Source organism: Rana temporaria, chromosome 2 (assembly GCF_905171775.1).
Source record: "Rana temporaria chromosome 2, aRanTem1.1, whole genome shotgun sequence".
Lineage (NCBI taxonomy): Eukaryota > Metazoa > Chordata > Amphibia > Anura > Ranidae > Rana > Rana temporaria.
This window is the reverse complement of record NC_053490.1, coordinates 216,327,367-216,345,103: the sequence shown is the minus strand read 5'-3', so window position 1 is coordinate 216,345,103 and position 17,737 is coordinate 216,327,367. Positions and strand designations below refer to the sequence as shown.

At 42.2% G+C, this 17,737-nt stretch overlaps 1 protein-coding gene across 1 annotated transcript in view; it reads left to right on the top strand.

Moving 5' to 3' along the window:
- LOC120926472 (sodium/hydrogen exchanger 2-like) overlaps positions 1-17,737 on the top strand; it is a 150,587-nt gene that overhangs the window by 24,040 nt on the left and 108,810 nt on the right. The window contains exon 2 of the mRNA XM_040336409.1: positions 12,941-13,404. Within this exon, the coding sequence (XP_040192343.1) occupies positions 12,941-13,404 (464 nt within the window). The remainder of the gene's footprint in view (positions 1-12,940; positions 13,405-17,737) is intronic.

Sequence of the window (17,737 nt, the reverse complement as noted above, 5' to 3'; positions counted from 1 at the left end):
ACTCAGTGAAAAAGTCCATTATGATGGAATTCTTAAGGAAGCTAATTACAGGAGCTGACATAGGTCATAGTGCTTCAGTTTTCACTTCCTCAAGGAAAACTATGGACTCTTGTGCAGTGAACGAAGCTACACAGACGTAAGCCAATTACCTTGTACATTCATGTGGGCTTAAAAAAAAATGATCTACCATCACCCCTCTTCTGTCCATGACTTCCATTTAAAAATTGTTTTTTCACCTCAAAATATTTCTCCGTCCTGGAGTCTTTTGGAGTTTCAACAGCCATCATTTTCTTTTTCTTCTTCCCTCCTCAGTGGTGTTAATACTGATTTGTGTGAGGGAGAGGATTTCGATTTTTGTTTAGAAATAGGCAACCAGTCTAAGCCGATACGTATGCCAGTCCTTACCCATGGCTAACAGAGCAGAGCTGCCCTCAGAAGAAATGCTATATGTAGGATACATTATTTATTTTTTTATTTATTAATGTCTTCCATGTCATCAGCTCTGTATAGAAGGTTTAGAAAGTTAGGAGAACACTGCTGGTTCTCTAATGCCTCGTACACATGGCCGGACTTTCCGAGAAAAAAAGTCTGACGGGCTTTTTTTCTCGGAAAGTCCGGCCGTGTGTAGCCTCAATCTGACTTTTTTTGTCGGAAGTCCGACGGACCTTAGATAGAGAACCTGTTCTCTATCTTTCTGTCGAACGGACTCACGGTGGACTTTTGCATGGTCAAAAGTCCGACCGTGTGTACAAGGCATTAGAGACAAAACTCCAAGAACAAGATAGGTATCTAAGGGGGTAAAGAGTTTTATTTTTTTAATAGCCTCTGAGGGATTAGGTGACCTAAAGTAATTTTTTACTTTAGTTCTGTGTTTATTTATTTTAGGCCACATGATGATCATGACAGGATGTGAAAATCTACCAATCTGTATCCAGTCTTCTGTATCCAGTCTTTACAGCACCCTATCATTACTTCTATATCAGGAACTGTCCCCAGTCTTTCTGGTGCATGACTGAGTGGCACCCGGTGCCACGAAATAGACATTGGCACATATACTGTATAAATGGTATACCATCATCAGGGATGCTGTTGTTTGACGTCCCTGCTGAGGAACCCAAACAGCATGATGTCGCACCTTGGTTAGGAAAGGCTGCTTTAGGGCTTGGGAACTAGAGATGAGAAGTCACCTGAAGTCTGACTTATATTGTACCTGATCTGCTGCTCTACTACTGCCAACTTCAACCTCATGTAAAAAATGTATGTTGTTTCCTGAGTGTGCATACCAATGTGGCATAACAAAGACCTATAGGTAAAGCAGGATTAAACCCTCCTGTCCTTTATAGCTAAGAAAGCTGAAAGTTTTGTCAATTTTTGATCTGTAGTTATGATCAGTTATGTCACCAGCTTTTTGATGGCTTGACAGTTCAGTCGAGAGTGCAAGCAACTGTGACATTTACCATTCACGGCATGCCTTGAATTTAACTGTTTTGGGAAACATTGCTAATCAGTCGGTTTAGTTATGCTTGAATGTTTGATATTGTTATTGTTTCCTAAAAGTTGAGAAACAGTTAAAAGAGTTTAATAAAACTGGAGCGTGCAAAATCTGGTGCAGCTCTGCATAGAAATCAGTCAGCTTCCAGGTCTAAGGCCGGGTTCACACTGGTGCGACACGACACTAGTACTACTTTGGATCTGACTTTGCCCCCCCCCCCTTTCTTGACCGGCCAGGCTGCGTGCTCGGAAAAGGGTCTGGTGTGGATTTTGTAGGGACCCCCACACCGTTTTTTTCCCCTTTAAATCCATACCAGACCCAAGGGCCTGTTATGCTCTTGGAGGGGGAACCCATGCAGGTTTTTTATTTAAAAATTTGGCGTGGAGTTCCCCCTCAAGATCAGCAGAGCACAAGTCGCATGCCAAAGTCGGATCATGCAAGAAGGCAATCTGACTTTCGTAGGCGGACCAAAGTAGTACAGGGAGCATTTTCAAAGTTGGTCCGACATGTGTCGGACCAGTTAAGACGGCTCCCATCATGCGACATGAGCTCCCAATGTCGGAGCGTTTGTCGGACCAGTGTAAACCCGGGCCTTATTATTAAAGCTTAATTGAACAAATTAGAAGCTGATTGACTACGGTGCACAGCTGCACCAGATTCTAAGTGCTGCAGTTTTAGTAAATATCCCACAGCATGTGTTATTAGCATGCGTTGAGCCAGTTGATGGAGTAGAAAAAAGTCAGATCTCGGGATACATAATACCTATGACTCAAAATTTCAGTCACATGACTATATTTGCATATGTGTGCTTTTAGCATGTGCAGGGACTTAACTATATATCATGGAGCCCTCTTGGGGACTTTTGTTAGTGGTACCTGGCAGAGTATGCTGTAACAAAACCATAATTGATGTGAAAGTGATAGTAAAGCCTACCTTGTTTACTTGTACCTACAGGTAAGCTTAAACTAAGGCTTACCTGTAGGTACAGTAAATATCGCCTAAACATGCCGCGTTTAGGAGATATTTACTATAGTAGAAGCCGGTGCCATCCATTGAGAGAGCCGTGCCTCTGCCTTGACTACAGCGAACATGAGTGGGAGCGACGTCATCGCGGCGCGGCCAGTCAAACTGCCGAAGCCCGCAAACCCGGAAGGTAGACCTGGTGAAGATGGAAGCCCTGTCAGCAGTGACAGTGTGCCGCTGAAGGGCTTCATTCTAAGGTGAGTCTTTTGTAATGTGCTAATATGCGATGCATACTAGCACATTATGCTATTATTTTGCAGGGGGACTTTTTTTCCGGTTTACTACTGCTTTAAGATAAAATATGCCTATATCTGGGACAGGTAGCAGATGGCTGTCAGCATAGTCAGTCCATTACCAGGGACCAAGCTATGGACAGAAGTTGTCAGGGAAGAGGAGGGAAGCAATGACATGAAATTTTACATGAATTTTTCAGCATACCACTCAGTAGCTCACCAGCTGTGTTCAGCATTTCAGATTTCAGATTTAGTGTGAATTCTAAATCCTAACATCCATTCCACTGCCACAGGAAGCAATTGCAAGAAAGTCTAGTAGTAGGAAGAAAATGTTGTTGTAATAATAATAACTATAACATTATTGTTAAAGTAAAACTTTTGTATTCACTCAAGCATTACTAGCTGTGGTATAGTATGTTCAAATAGATAACAATATTACATGTTGTACTGGTTGTAGTTTAGGATAGTTTGAGTGATGGAGGTGATCTCACATTAATGCCAGGGAGGGCATGGCTGGAGACAAGAACAGGGATTAAAGGGAAACTAAACCAGGCAGCTTTTTTTTTACAAACGTAACAAACGTTCTTGGCACAGTGCTGATATTTATTATTATTATTATTATTATTATTATAAATTTATTATTATTCAGGTTTTATATAGCACCAACAGTTTGCACATTATTTTACAAAATGAAGCAGGACAAAATTATTCCAAATAATTAACAAATCATCGTCATGTATCGAACACTGGGATGTTTCCCAAAAAATAACTAACAGGTGGTATTTAACCTATTATAAATTATCCAAAATCTATCCATTCACATCTGACATTTGTTGGAGGTGTAATGAGCAAACTGGAAATCTTTTGCACACTCTCTGGAGTTGTAAAACCCTGAAAAGCTTTTGGAACTCAGTCTCATCCTTCATAGCAAATATTACAGGGAACCTTTCCACTCCCAAGCCTTGTACACACGACCGAGTTTCTCGGCAAAAACCAGTAAGAAACTTGCTGTTTTTGTTTTTTTTTTGCCGAGGAAACCGGTCGTGTGTACACTTTTCGACGAGGAAACTGTCGAGGAGCTCGTCGAGCCAAAAAGAGAGCATGTCTTCTTTTTCCTCGACGGGAATGGGGAAATTTGGCTCGCCGAGATCCTCGACAGCCTAACAAGGAACTCGACGAGCAAAGCGATGTGTTTCGCCCGTCGAGTTTCTCGGTCGTGTGTACGAGGCTTCAGTTTACTCAGCAAGAACCAGCAAGAAAACTGCTGGCAGAGCTTTCTTGCTGAGTAAACTGAGCGGGTGTACGAGACTTTCAGGTTTCTCGACAAGAAAACTGCCCAGACTCTAGATGAGAAAAATAGAGAACATGTTCTCTATTTTCTCGTCATGAGATTCTCTGCAGTTTTCCTGACGAGAAACCCGAGAGTGTGTATACTTACCTGTCACCGTGGAAACCCTTGCATGCTCGAAATGACTTTGACGCATGCGCGGTAGCTTCCTAGGCATAGGTAGGGTGCAGCAAGATGGCGGCGACGGCATCGAATGTGACGAGCGCATGCTCGTCGTACGCAATGAGGTCACCGCGTTCTTACCTTGCAAAAGAACCATGGTTCTTTTGAAAGGAGTGTCTGTACACTCGGGCAGCAAGAGATTCTTGCCAATGTTTTTTTGTCCAAAATGGCAAGGGAAGTGTATACCAACTGTCAGTTCTTAAAGTGAAACTAAAGCTCAGTTCATACAGTCGTGACTTGAGGGTTCAAAGTTTCAAGGTTCCTGCGCTACTCAACAATGTTTTTTTCCTGACAAGATTCTGGCCTGTGTGTACAGGGCTTTACTCCTGCATCAGCCTTATTAGGTATAGACCTTGAGAAATATCCCATCATGCATAGAACTATTGTGGTCCACATTTTGATAGCCTCAAGACTCACAGTTGCTAAACTCTGGAAATCTACGGAAGCACCCAATCTATCTACTGTCATAACCTGACTGAATACCCAAGCACAATTTGAATTAATGCTGGTTTACAAAAACCACTCCATCACCACCTTTAGTAGAACATTTTAAATTTGGTTATCCCACCCTAGAGCCTCCACTTACCTAAAAGAATGTAAAATTTCAGTGTATCCTATTGTCTGAAATACCTTGATCATCCAATTAAGTATTATGCCGGTGTAGAACAATATTTCTGTTATCCTTTATCCTTTGGTTATCTTGTATTTTAAATTTCCCCCTTTCTAAAAATAATTCCCTAATTAAAGTTTATATAGGCTAAAGTATTGTTTATTGTGATGCCCTGCCAGTCCGACAGTTTAAACCCATTAGGGAGCAGGCTGGACTAGGCCATCAAGGCCCAAACTAATTTTATTTTATTTTTTATTGTTTTCCACATAAAAAAAAAACTTTTGCAAACTTTACAAAAACATTTTTTAAGATTACAAACCATTATAAAGTACACATAAATACATTCATAAAAACATACAATAACACATGTATGGGTACATAGTAGGGTCCATCCTCTAAAACATGCACCTAAAATAGATCTATCTATACCATAGCGCCTTCTCTTTTATCTTCCAAGACCTCTCGGAAACATAGGGATCAGAAGAATCAAAAGAGCAAATCCCGAGCGGCTTTATGCGTATCCCATTTCTATATCTGTGCATATATACAAATTCTTACTTTCGGAAAAGGGAGAGGGGAGATCATATATCTCCTCGTCCCCCCTTATATCCCTTCAAATTGTGTGAGAAAAAAAAACGGGGAGTGGAGGGGGAGGGGACCAGAGGATAGGAGAGCTGCCACATAGGTGCTAGCCTCTATGTACTCTCCCCGCTTACCATGATCTCCAAATAAATCGGGACTGCTTAAATTCCATCCATTTCCCCCATGTACTCTGAAATCTTATTTATGCATCCTCTTGGAGACTTATTAATTCTTCCATTACCCTTGTTCTATCTACCTTCTTAAACCACTCCTTTATCCTTGGAACTTCCTTCAGTTTCCAATATTGTCACTCTATACTTCTTCCTAGATCCTCCCATTGCATGAAATAAGCATTTCCAGGGATCTAATTCTACCTCCTTCCCTTCTATCTGCTTAATTAGATCTAGTACTTCCACCCAATACGTTTGAATCAAACTACATTGCCACCATATATGGGCATGAATTCCTTCCTCCCCACATTCTTTCCAACACAAAGGTGAGGTGTCATGGTTCATTTTATGCATTTTGGAGGGAACATAATACCACTTAATCAATAATTTATAATTCATTTATTTTATCCTTGTGTCCCTTGAGGTAGAATACACATAGTCCATAACCTTCTTCCTCAGCATCTCTGGCGCTGCTTGGTTCAGTTCTATCTCCAATCTTTCCAAAGGGTGCATTAACCCGTCATCCATGGAGGTTATCAACAACCTATATATTTTAGAGGTCACCCCTTTTATACTTATCTCCCCCTGATCTATTAATCTTTCCCATGGATTTAACCTTTCAGCACAGCAGAGAGGTTTTGGAAGAGATTCAACAAAGTGTTGGAGCTGCCTAAATCTCCACCCATCCCACAGTGTTGTTCCATATTTCTCTTGCAATTCTTCTAATGAACATAACCTATTCCTTTTTAGAACATCTTTTAGTCTCAGTCTATCCGAATGGGTTCACTTTAGGTATAGTTTATTATCTTTTCCCAGAGGGAAATAGTTATTTCCCGTCAGGGTCATCAATGGACTGCTGTATTGCCCTATCGTATCTTTAGTTACCTTATCCCATATTCTTAATGTTTCTGTTGTAATTGGGGCCAATACCCTGGGAAGGTCTCTGTAATTTTTGGGTATCCAAATAATCTGGCCCAAGGCTGTATTACTCATGCTATCTTCTAACGATACCCATTTCTTGTGTAATACATTATGGACCCAATCTATAACTCTCTTAATTACTGCTGCTTCATGATATTTCTGGAAATCCGGAAGGAGCACCCCTCCATTGTCTCTGAATCTACTCATTATTTTATAGGAGACACAACTTCCTCTCCCATTCCATACAAACTTCTGTATTAAAGTTCTCATAGTTCTAAAATATGCCTCTGGGATACCAATCGGAAGGCTCTGGAAGATATACAGGGCTTTCGGAAGGGTCATCATTTTGATTACGTTTATCCTTCCTAACCATGACAGTCTGTATGCTTGATATCCTTTCAGATCTTGTTTAATTTTATTCAAGAGAGGTAAATACCGTATTTATCTTGCTATAACGCGCCCCGGCGTATAGCGCGCACCCCCAACCTAGAAGGAAAATTCCTGAAAAAAAAAAATACTTATACAGTTTGGATGCCCCTCGTCGGTGTCTTGCCCGCCGTCCAAAGTGTCCATCGACGGCCTTGTCCGGTCTGGCGTCCTTCTGCGGCCATCGTGGTGTCCTCCCCGCTCGTGGTTCAAACACAGCGCGGGAAGTGGGTATTGGCGTATATCGCGCACCCACGATTTTGCCCTGATTTTCAGGGCAAAAAAGTGTGCGGTATACGCCGATAAATACGGTAATTGTCTTGGTATAAATCTGTTGTTATTGCTGAGAGAGATACTCCTAGATACTTCAGCCCCCTTTCTCTCCAAATAAAGGGAAAGAGGGCTCTGAGTTCTCTTTTCTCCTTTAGGGGGGTGCCTATATTTAATATCTCTGTTTTTTCCATATTAACTCTAAAGTTCGAGACCTTTCCATATTCATCTATTCCTTCCATAATCTTAGGGAGTGAGTGCCGAGGGGTCGCTATAAATAACATAATATCATCTGCATATGCATTATATAGGCTAAAGCATTGTTTATTGTGATGCCCTGCCAGTCCGACAGTTTAAACCCATTAGGGAGCTGGCTGGACTAGGCCATCAAGGCCCGAACAAATTCTATACTTTATGCCTTCACAGTTTAATGTATTACAATGTTATGTAATATGTGCAGCAACTTTTGTCCTCTTTTTATGTTTGTTATTTTCTTTATTGATAAAATAAAAAAAATTCAAGATAAAAAAAAAATGAAGGCAGAGAGTACAGTTACAATGCAATTCAATACAAGACGAATCAGAGGGCCCTGCTCATTAGAGCTTACAATCCAAAAGATGACTCCATGTGCATGCTTGGTGGTTATGTCATCCCTGCTTGCCAATGAAGAGCCTGAAAACCCAGCACCCAGATGTAGCCCATGGAGAAGATGTCAGCTGCCGGTGAGGGATCCATGACTGAGGTGAGCATTCTGCAGACTTTAGTGCCCCTTTACATCTATGCAGCTTCAAAGTTGTGCGATTTTGACAGCCAACATCCTGCACAACTTAATTGCAGCTTGCTTGCGACTTCATTAACAGAAGTCAATGAAAGTTGCAATGAAGTCGCTCCAGAGTAGCGCAGGAACCTTGAAACTTTGAACCCTCAAGTCGCGACTGTATGAACTGAGCTTTAGTTCCACTTTAAGAACTGACAGTTGGTATACACTTCCCTTGCCATTTTGGACAAAACAATATCCTAGTTTCATACATCGTATGAATTGCTAATAGTGACAATGCCTCTCCCAATATGTTTAAAGTAGGTGGAAGTCATGCTAATGTAGGTGAACATTATGGACATGTAGGTGGTATTTGATGAAATATTGTACATTCTAATCTAAATGTATTCATAGACATAAAAGGCTTTGCCCAGCCAAGCTTCTATGAAAAAATAATTTCTATTGGTTTGCTGGGATTTCATTCTCTATGGTTTATGGTTTTAATGAGACATTGTAACACAGTAACTAGCTTAGGCTCTGTTTTAAGGAAGCTCCTGAAATGATTTTGTTAATTTGTAACACTTTATTACTAGACCACAATTGCAGTAGTTGCTTTTATATGGCGATGACAAAGCTGGCTTTGAACTTCAAATGAGTTATATATGTCATGTATGAATAAATGGCTTATCTTTTTCCATATGAATGCTGATAGCTCCATGTCACATGTAACAATTAATGATTCCATTTACTAATATGCGATTTTAAAGAGCTGACGGTGCGTTGTTACTAGGGTTGTCCCGATACCACTTTTTTAGGACCGAGTACAAGTACCGATACTTTTTTTCAAGTAGTCGCCGATACCGAATACCGATACTTTTTTTAAATGTGTCCCCAAATGCAGCCATGTCCCCCCCCATATGCAGCCATGTCCCTCTAGCCATGTCCCCCACATATGCAGCCATGTCCCTCTAGCCATGTCCCTCACATATGCAGCCATGTCCCTCTAGCCATGTCCCTCACATATGCAGCCATGTCCCTCTAGCCATGTCCCTCACATATGCAGCCATGTCCCTCTAGCCATGTCCCTCACATATGCAGCAATGTCCCTTCTAGCCATGTCCCTCACATATGCAGCCATGTCCCTCTAGCCATGTCCCTCACATATGCAGCCATGTCCCTCTAGCCATGTCCCTCACATATGCAGCCATGTCCCTCTAGCCATGTCCCTCACATATGCAGCCATGTCCCTCTAGCCATGTCCCTCACATATGCAGCAATGTCCCTCTAGCCATGTCCCTCACATATGCAGCAATGTCCCTCTAGCCATGTCCCTCACATATGCAGCCATGTCCCTCTAGCCATGTCCCTCACATATGCAGCCATGTCCCTCTAGCCATGTCCCTCACATATGCAGCCATGTCCCTCTAGCCATGTCCCTCACATATGCAGCAATGTCCCTCTAGCCATGTCCCTCACATATGCAGCCATGTCCCTCTAGCCATGTCCCTCACATATGCAGCCATGTCCCTCACATATGCAGCAATGTCCCTCTAGCCATGTCCCTCACATATGCAGCAATGTCCCTCTAGCCATGTCCCTCGATGCGGCGGCGCAATGCGGCGGCAGCGGCGGGGGGGGAAAGGGGGGGGAAGTATTCTATTTAGGTATCGGGGGTATTTGCGCGAGTACGAGTACTCCCGCAAATACTCGGTATCGGTCCCGATACCGATACTGGTATCGGTATCTGGACAACCCTAGTTGTTACATTGTAAGTTTGAGCAGCCACTAATAAAAGGTTATGTTGTATGTATTAATAAAGGAAAAACACTTTATTAATACAAGAATTGCTTGAAAAGGAAATTTTTTTCCCTACTTAAAGTGGTTGTACAAGCTCAAAGTTTTTTTTTCCTTAATGTATTCTCTGCATTAAGATAAAAAAAACTTTTGTGCCAGAGGATCCCCCCAGCCCCCCCCCCCTCCAATACATACCCAAGCCCGATTAAGATCCAGCTATGTGCACAAGAGCAACGGCTCTCCTGGCTTTGTGCCTCCTCATTGGGCAGAGTGATAGCAGGATAGCAGTAACCACTGCCTCCTGCTCATGTTAACCACTTAAGCCCCGGACCATTTTGTTGCTAAATGCCCAGGCCAGGTTTTGCGATTTGGCACTGCGTCGCTTTAACAGACAATTGCGCGGTCAGTTTAGGCCGATACGTATTCTTCTATCTATTTTTGGTAAAAAAAATCGCAATAAGCGTTTATCGATTGGTTTGCGCAAAATGTATAGCGTTTACAAAATAGGGGATAGTTTTATTGCATTTTTATTAATTTTTTTTTTTTTACTACTAATGGCGGCGATCAGCGATTTTTTTCGTGACTGCGACATTATGGCGGACACTTCTGACAATTTTGACACATTTTTGGGACCATTGTCATTTTCACAGCAAAAAATGCATTTAAATTGCATTGTTTATTGTGAAAATGACAGTTGCAGTTTGGGAGTTAACCACAGGGGGCGCTGTAGGAGTTAGGGTTCACCTAGTGTGTGTTTACATCTGTAGGGGGGTGTGGCTGTAGGACCGAGTCTCCCTATAAAAGGGATCACTCGATCGATGCAGCCGCCACAGTGAAGCACGGGGAAGCCGTGTTTACATACGGCTCTCCCCGTTCTTCAGCTCCGGGGAGCGATCGCGACGGAGAGGCTATAAACGAATAGCTTTAATATCATTTTAAGAGGAATTGAACCAATCTGTATTTTAGTGGAACTAAAAAAAAAAAATGAATGTGGAAGAAGAGGTGGATAAGATGGCAGTAGCAAGCAGGAAGCACAGTGCCATATGTGATGGAGAAGGGCAAACACATGTATGTTTGCCAGCATGAATAAGTATATATAATCACAAGTGCTCCAGTAGCCCCACCAGCCTTGGTTCTGCTTCAAAACTGTCACCTTAAACAAACTAACAGGGTTCAGTAGAATTTCAGTAACAATTGACATTTTTGTTAAAAGACTGCTAAAGACTGCAAGCCATCAGCACTTATATTGTAGACTAACTTCTGAAATCTGAAACTGAAGGCTTCAAGAAATACACACAGGAGTTAGTTTACTAAAACTGGAGAGTGCACAATCTGGTGCAGTTGTTTCTGGTAGCCAATCAGCTTCTAACTTCAGCTTTTTCGATTAAGCTTTTACAAGAAAACCTGGAAGCTGATTGGTTTCTATGCAAGAATGTTTTTTTCCCCAAATTCAAAAGCCACTAAGCAATATCCTTATTCTCCAAAATAATTGATACATCAATTAAAGTGGTTGTAAACCCTTACACACCACTTTCCCCTACAGATAAGCCTATAATAAGGCTTACCTGTAGGTACTGAAAATATCTCCTAAACCTGCACGGTTTAGGAGAAATTTACCATATATGCTTGCGCCAATGTCATCAGTGCATGGTAAGTTTGCAGTTGTGCCATACACTTTTCATTTTCTGATGATGGATTGAACAGTGCTCTGTGAGGCCTCGTACACACGGCCGAGTTTCTCGGCAAAAACCAGCAAGAAACTTGCTGGGAGATATTTTTTTGCCGAGGAAACCGGTCGTGTGTACATTTTCGTCGAGGAAACTGTCGAGAAACTCGACGAGCCAAAAAGAAAGCATGTTCTCTATTTCCTTGACGGGAATGAAGAAAATTGGCTTGTCGAGTTTCTCGACGGCTTTACAAGGAACTCGACGAGCAAAACGATGTGTTTCGCCCATCGAGTTTCTTGGTCGTGTGTACGAGGCCTGAGATGTTCAAAGCTTGGGATATTATTTTATAACATAACCCTGCTTTACATTTCTCCACAACTTTTTTCCTGACCTGTCTTGTGTGTTCCTTGGCCATCATGATGCTGTTTGTTTACTAAGGTTCTCTAACAAACATCTGAGGGCTTCACAGAACAGCTGTATTTATACTGAGATTAAATTACACACAGATCAACTCTATTTACCAATTAGGTGACTTCTGAAGGAAATTGGTTCCACTAGATTTCAGTTAGGGGTATCAGAGTAAAGGGGGCTGAATACAAATGCACGCCACACTTTTCAGATATTTATTTGTAAAAAAACAAATTAAAAACCGTTTATCATTTTCCTTCCACTTCACAATTATGTGTCACTTTGTGTTGGTCTAACACATAAAATCCAAAATAAAATACATTTAAGTTTTTGGTTTTATAATGACAAAAAGTGGAAAATTTCAAGGGAAATTTATATTTTTTCAAGGCCCTGTGATCTATGTACACTACAAATCTGAAAGTCCATCTCTGGAGCAAGCAAGATAGGTTGGCTATGTTCCTACATACAGTGGGATGAAGAAGAAATGCATGCACCCTCTAACACACAGGTGATAAACACAAGGCCTGCGGGCTGAATCCGGCCCTCCAGGCCATTTCATGTGGCCCTCGCACCTCTCCTGCAGCTACCGGAGAGCTCCAGTCCTCCTCTGGTCCTCTTCCAAACCCTTACTTTCTGCTTTCAAGCAATGCATCCAGCTTCTTCCCAGCAGCAGCATAAGGAAAGGGGGTGCGTTGTGATGTAAGGGAGAGTGGGGGGACTCAACTTCTGATGGTGGGGTGGCTCTTGACATCTAATGTAAGGGGAGGGGATGTGCTGGACATCTAATCTTACAGATACAACCGGCCCTTTGGAGGTAAATCATAATGCTGATGCGGCCCACGGTGAAATTGAGTTTGACACCCTTGCTCTAACAGGAAGTAACAGCAATATAAAGGTGGAGTTTGGAAGAGGCTGAGAGCAATAGAAGGTACTTTTCTGAGTTGGGAATGTATACTTAAATAGAATAGAGTTTAGTATTACTTTAACAAGGGCACTTTCATTCGTTTTTCTGCAATAATGTATGAAAACCTGTATTTGAAACCCTATTAAAACAGGACCTTTCTTTTTGTCGCACAGGGTTCCATCTTTACCACAAGCTGCATACCATAATTCCGGAGAGCTGTCTCCTTATCTTGGTCGGATTACTCCTTGGTGGAATAATATTTGCAGTAAATGAAAAGTCTCCTCCAGCGATGAAGACAGATGTCTTTTTCTTGTATCTTCTCCCTCCGATTGTGCTTGACGCAGGGTATTTTCTTCCCATGCGCCCCTTCTTTGACAATGTGGGCACAATATTCTGGTACGCAGTGATAGGCACACTTTGGAATGCCTTTGGAATTGGGATATCACTTTTTGGAATATGTCAAATAGAAGCCTTTGGGCTGTTAAACATTTCATTGCTACAGTGCTTGCTATTTGGTAGCTTAATCTCGGCTGTAGATCCAGTCGCAGTTTTGGCTGTTTTTGAAAATATCCACGTCAATGAACAATTGTACATTTTAGTATTTGGGGAATCCTTATTAAATGATGCTGTCACTGTGGTAAGTAAATTGATTTTGCATCTTTTTTTAGTTGTAGAACAGTATAAAATTATGTTTTAAAGAGGTTCACATTTTGTATCTTTTCTGTAAGGAATGGAGTCAGAGAGGGGCACATAAAGTGCCTGTGGTCAAGGGTAAAGCCACGTACACACCACTAGTTTTTTTTTTCGTAAAAAAAAAAAAAACTGACAGCTCAGGTCACAGACGCTGTACTAACAATCCGATGTTAGCACAGCGATCTCCCCTGCTATGCTATTATGTTCTGACAGGGGGACGCCCCCCCTGCAAGAACACTTTGGTCAGTGCTCTCAGCCATCGGGAGCTGCCTGCCATACACACAGGCTGAATGTCGGCTGGTTTCTATTGAACTGGTCATTACCTGCCAACATTCGGCCCTTTTGTACTAAGCTTAATAGCACACAATCTTGTTTTAGGTAGAACCTTTACTTTTAAAAGTGTAAAGCTAAGTACAACAATCAGTGACAACATGACTAATGTATGATTGTGATAGCATTGTGTGTTGAAAAAAACGTCAAGGAGTCTAACAACTCAGAAATGGGTGTTGCTCATGGCTGCGGTGTATACACAACAATTGTAAAGTATTAGGCCCCGTACACACGACCAAGGAACTCGACGTGCCAAACACATCGAGTTCCTCGTCGAGTTCAGTGTGGAAGCCGCCGAGGAACTCGGCGGGCCAACTTTTGCCATTGAACAACGAGGAAATAGAGAACATGTTCTCTATTTCCTCGCCGAGGTCCTCGTCGGCTTCCTCGGCCGAAAGTGTACACACGGCCGGGTTTCTCGGCAGAATTCAGCTCTGAACCGAGTTTCTGGCTGAATTCTGCCGAGAAACTCGGTCGTGTGTACGGGGCCATAGAGAGATGCAAGATAAATAGAAACCAATGAGATGTCCAGCTGAAAGTGGGGGCAACACATAAAGATATCCTTATTCTCCAAAAATAATCCATACATATTGTGAATGAGTGCTGCACTTGTAAAAATTATCCAACTAATTGTGAAAATCGATATTTTAAAAGGCATAGGTATTGTAAAAATAATTAAAATCGTATACCAAAGATGTGAAAATGGCACAACAAATAGGCAAATACACAATAAACAGTAAAGCCCTGTACACACGATCGGAATTTCCGAAGGAAAAAGTCAGACAGACTTTTTCCATCGGAAATTCCAACCGCGTGTATGCCCTATCGGAGTAATTCTGATGAATTCCATCGGAGTTTAGATAGAGAATATGTTCTCTTTTACTCCGATGTAATTCCATCGGAATTCCGATGTGAGTTTGGCCGGGCAAAAGCCAGATCGTGTGTACGGGGCTTAAAAAACTGTACCTAAATAATGTATTCAAAGTCGACCAAAGTCCATAATATAAACAGTGCTCTGGGTAACAAAACACAGTACATTGAACAGATGATGGGTGAGGCAAATCCTCCACCAGATCCCCCAAAAGTGTACTCTCACCTGGTAGATTGTTACTTACTACAAAGATCAAACTCACACGTAGGGCACAGTAGGGTTGATTTACTAAAACTGCAGAGTGCAAAATCTGGTGCATCTGTGCATGGTAGCCAATCAGCTTCCAGTTTTTTTGTCAAAGTTTATTTTGAACAAGCTGAAGTTAGTAGCTGATTGGCTATCATGCTTAGCTACACTGGATTTTGCACTCTCCAGTTTTAGTAAATGAACCACACACTCTCCAATTCTGCCAGATGGATTCAATCAAAATACAGCACACCAATCAGGATTTTGCTCTCCTTTTAATGATCAGGGGTCCTGAAGCCCTGTACACACGATCAGTTTGTCTGATGAAAACGGACCGATGGACCGTTTTCATCGGACAAACGGATCGTGTGTGGGCCCCATCGGTTTGTTTTCCATCGGTGAAAAAAAATAGAACTTTTCCTATGGATAAAAAAACGATCGAAAAAAAAACGATCGTCTGTGTGGAAGTCCATCGGTTAAAAATCCACGCATGCTCAGAATCAAGTCGACGCATGCTCGGAAGCATTGAACTTAATTTTTCTCAGCACATCGTAGTGTTTTACGTCACTGCGTTTGGACAGATTTTTGACCGATGGTGTGTAGGCAAGATTGATGAAAGTCAGCTTCATCGGATATCCGACGAAAAAATGCATCGGATTAGATTCCATCAGATATCCGATTGTGTGTACAGGGCTTTAGCCTCAAACATGCCCTTTGGATGCCTTCCTGTCAGTATCTGGATAACTGTCTCAGCAGAATGAATGGCGATGGATGCAGTGCAGGTCACAAAATCCCCAAGCTGGGCAATGATGGCTGTAGAATAGAACACTCTTTCTCTAGCACTTTTCCAAGGGTCAGACAAAAGGGAACATACCACACTGTGGCTTCTCTCCCCAGCCTGCACCTCCCTTTCAGGTCTTCTCCTCTGCGTCTCTCTCTCTCTCCACTGCAACCTTGCTTCTTCCAGCTTACTCTAGAAATATTTAAAACTGAACTTAGCCACCCTCTAAGCTGAATCACAACTTAAAAAAAAAGCAATTTGGAAGAGGCTGAGAATAATAAAACATTTTTTTTTAGTTAAAGCTCTTTTGGCTATACTTCTCCTGTAGGTCACGGGAGTGCAGTGCTTTCTGCACTCCTCTGTGGGCTAAAGCTGACGTTGTTCAGCTGGTCCAAGCTCGGGAAAGATCTAGACTTTGCAGTTGGGATACACCCAGAAGCCTGGATCGGCAGATGTATCAGCTTCTGAGCGAGCCACTGAGAGACGGAGCCAGCCTTAGCCGTCCCCTTCACCCTGCCGCTACAGTGAGCGCTGGAGGAGCAGAGCAGAGAGCTGGTGACTCAGGCCCCTTTCACACATGCGGACCGTATGTCCGCTTTTTCATCCATCCGTTTGCGGATGAAAAAGGGACATACATTGGTCCCTATGAGATCGCGGATTTCAGCGGATGAACATCCACTGACACCCGATCTCGTCCGCCCCGCAAAGATCTGATTTTGCAGACGGAAGAAAACCCTATTTTTCCTTCCGTCTGTGGATCGGATTGGATGAACACGGACAGACGGTCCGTGTTCATCCGATCCCCCCATAGGGGAGAGCGGAGAAAAGAAAGGGCGGTCCCTGCACAGTGTGCGGCGACCGCCCTGTCATTCGCCAGCTCAGCGGGGATCAACGGAGCGATCCCCGCTGAGCATAGGGAGGCGGATCATTACTGATCCGCCCCGTGTGAAAGGGGCCTCACAGTCACTGGCTTTCTGCTCAGTGAAGACTGAGAACTGAGCGATCAGCAGTCTTAGAAGCAGCGGGGGACATATGCAGCATCAGATCGATGCTGCATCCACCTAGGTGAGTATAATTTTTTTTTATTAAAACCCAAACTTAAATACTTTTTCTGTGATATTCCTACTAGTTAACATACTGTACATATTCAGGTATTAGTACTATAGAGTTAAATGGTGACCATCTCTGTGTCCTTAGTACTTCATTCCGGGATTTATTCTTCTGGCTACAACATACTAGTAGTGTCATTAAGATATTATTAGGATATTACATATCCTGCACAGGGTGACCTGTCGGTAGTACATTTTGAAGCACTAAAAAAATAACACGTAGACATAAGATGTACAATAAAATAAAGGATCTACTATCAGGAACACTGTGAAATAAATTGCCTTTATAAAATATTTTGCAGCACAATACCAAACTTTTAGTGCTTTACATCTATAAAGGAATTCCTTTCCCATTACTCTTATATTACTGATAATACTGATCACAGTGACTGGATCCGGTTGGCTAACCTTGTCTGTATAAATGTATTTATTACTTTAAATCATCAGCTACAGTACTTACATTTTTCTTCTTTTTTTTTTTAAGTAATGAATCATATCTGTAAAAAATTATGAGGACTGTAATTTCTTCTCATTTAGATTACAGATTGAAATTCGTATTTTTATTTTGGAACTGTTTTTGTCACTTGCAATATCATATCTATACATAAATATACAGGAAAGATCTGCTGAACATCAATGTACAGAGGTGGCTCTCAAATTAGGCAGTCACCTAAGGCCTCGCACTCACAGGGGCCTCGCGGCTGCCTAATTTGCCTTTGATCAATACTAATGTCAGCGTCATCGTATCTCTCTATTACCCCTCTCTCTTTTTCACCTCCCCCTCTCTCCCCCCTCTTGCATTGGCTGAATATGTCTGATGGGTGAGGAGGGTGCCCTGGAAGTCGTGCTGATCACCTGTGTGCTAGATCCGTGCATTTTCTGCAGCCATTTTTCTTGCTTGAATTATTTTTCCCATTATGGACGTGAGTGGGGCCTCATC